Source organism: Geospiza fortis, unplaced genomic scaffold, assembly GCF_000277835.1.
Source record: "Geospiza fortis unplaced genomic scaffold, GeoFor_1.0 scaffold443, whole genome shotgun sequence".
In the NCBI taxonomy this organism is placed as follows: Eukaryota; Metazoa; Chordata; class Aves; order Passeriformes; family Thraupidae; genus Geospiza; species Geospiza fortis.
Genome location: NW_005054335.1, coordinates 3,389,932 through 3,392,264, shown reverse-complemented (window position 1 = coordinate 3,392,264; position 2,333 = coordinate 3,389,932). Strand labels below are relative to the sequence as shown.

Below are 2,333 nucleotides of genomic sequence, written 5' to 3'. Positions count from 1 at the left end.
CGGAAGAGCACCTCTGCAGTGCTTTCCCTGGGCAGCACCGAGAGAGGCCTTCAAGGCACGGTAAAATCGGGAAACAAAACCTGAGGCACCGAGCTGGTGATTTAGGACATCGATTCTGTCGGATCTGCTCAGAAGGCTTAAAAAGACCACGGTAATCAGCTATTATTAAAACGTATTGCTGGACCGAATCCTGCTCTAGTTATTTGAAGAACAAGGCACCATAAGCGTCAGAAGTGCCTCAGTGTTGCAGCACTTCGCCAATGTTTAGATTTGAAAGCCGAAAATCAAGGGTGTTTGTGTGTTCCACTTGGCATATTCCCCACGTTAGTAACAAAGAGATAAGAAGCGTTGTGCTAATTCATGAGACCACAGATGACAAACTGAGAGAAGGGACTGAACAGAGGAGAGGGCAGGATGGGAAAGCAGAAACAGACTCTGCAGCTTCATTATCAAAATCTTTCTGATTTCTTGTCCTACAGAGTAGAAAGGGATCCTATAACTTTCTGCAGCATTTTGCATGCAACATGAATTTAAAGGGTATTCAAAGAATCTTTCGTGCTAATTAGACCAGACAGCTTCAAGTGTGCTTAGCACAGACATTTGAAAGACTAACACAGCTGTTTCTGGGAACAGATACAGCTGTCCCACAGTGACTTGCAGCGAGATGGTGACTTCGGTTTCCATTTGAAGTGTAACTATGGGCAAGTGTATCTTTTTCCAGAGATAATGGGAATAAATAAAACAAAATTTAAAAGTGATATTCCCGTACAGTACATTTATTAATGAAGTGCAAAACTGAAGTAAAATAAGTCAGGCTACCATCACAGAATTAATTAGGGACAGCAATAGCTTTCAGGAATCTGTATAAGCATAATATCACAACCAGCCAGGCATACTACTTCACTTCAAGGTTAAAGTTTCTTCATCAAGTGAATCATTTGCTAGCAAAAGAGAAAACAGCTGAACAGATAACAGGCAATGCTCCAGGTTGGTTTTATCACTATTTTAGTCAATCATACATACAGAATTGCATTTTTAAATTATTTCTGGAGGTCACTTTAACAGGAGAAGAGCCAATAGTTAAATAAAGTAGCCTAACTCTCTTTACTCACAATACTTCTTTCTCACAATACTCGATTAGACAGTTGGCCTTTAATGTAAGTTATCTTGAACTTTTGAAAATTTCCTTACATTCCAATGCAGCCTTTATAAGTTTAAAATAAAATGGCAGCCTTAAAGCTTTAATTATACATGCATCTGGTAATTCTGCCCTGCTATTAATGCAATAAAGAAGTCAATAGCTGATAAAGATTGAAGTTTAGTTGCCTCTTTCTTCATTACTCCATTAGCACCAAAGATCCCATAATAACTATGGTAATGGAACATGTAAGGACAAGGGAGAGACAGAACTCCGAACAACAATAGCCAAACAAGAAGGAATAAAAGTATCTTATTTGATTTTTTCTAGCTCTAGGGCAACTTCTACTGCACTAACAAATCAAACAACAAAATCTTCACCATCAATTGCCATAACACATTCTGCTTCACATTACCAAGCTCAGCTAGCGTGATATTCTAGCAAACATTCTAAAATTTAGAAATTACTTTCCTTCTTTATTGCACTTTTCTCTTAGCTCTTGTTGTTCTCTTAGCTATTGACCTTTGTAGGCATTATCTGCCAGGCAATCAAAGAACGGCAAGAAGATTACAAGGCAGAGGTTATAGAAGCTCCTTCTACGGAGACACTTCAGACCCACCTGGATATGATCCTGTGCAACCTGTTCTAGGTGAATCTGATTTAGCAGGGGGGTTGGTATAGATGATCTCCAGAGGTCACTTCCATTCCCAAACATTTTGTGCTTCCATAATTACACCTCAGAGAGCCTTGGAAGTCATCAGTCCTGCTTTGCAGACACATGTAGAAGATGAGATCACAGGTTCAAGCTGTTAAGCAACAGATGATGGGAGTTACTGGGACAATGTGGTAGCATTAAGGATTTAGAATTGTCTTTACTATGCCCCTGGGGGAAAATAACTCTAGGCTCTTCTGGAAGCTCTGAAACATGAGCTTTCATTGTAGCTCTGTCTGCACTCTTGTGTCTGACTCCCTGACATGTTGGAGACATCTCTGCTGTGTTTGTAGGTCACTAAGATTACAGATTCAGCCCTTCAGGCTCCCCCTTTTTGGGCAGAGATGGTTCCCTCCTCCCATCAAAAACATGGTGTCCTGGGTGACCATGCCCAAATTTCACCTATGCACAGCTTCTGCAAAAATGTCCAATGCACTTGCTAATTTCACAGTTTAGCTAACCTGAAATCTGCTCCATTCCTGC

At 40.4% G+C, this 2,333-nt stretch overlaps 1 protein-coding gene across 4 annotated transcripts in view; it reads right to left on the bottom strand.

The window, feature by feature from the left end:
* Nucleotides 1–1,971, bottom strand: part of ARL15 (ADP ribosylation factor like GTPase 15) — a 247,447-nt gene extending 245,476 nt beyond the window's left edge. For 2 of the 4 annotated variants that reach the window (XM_031057817.1, XM_031057815.1), the window contains exon 1: nucleotides 1,758–1,971. In XM_031057817.1, coding sequence (XP_030913677.1) covers nucleotides 1,758–1,853 — 96 coding nt within the window. In that variant the 5' untranslated portion in view covers nucleotides 1,854–1,971. The remainder of the gene's footprint in view (nucleotides 1–1,757) is intronic. The other 2 variants (XM_005421993.2, XM_031057818.1) reach the window with 1 other exon arrangement.
* Nucleotides 1,972–2,333: the final 362 nt, after the last annotated feature.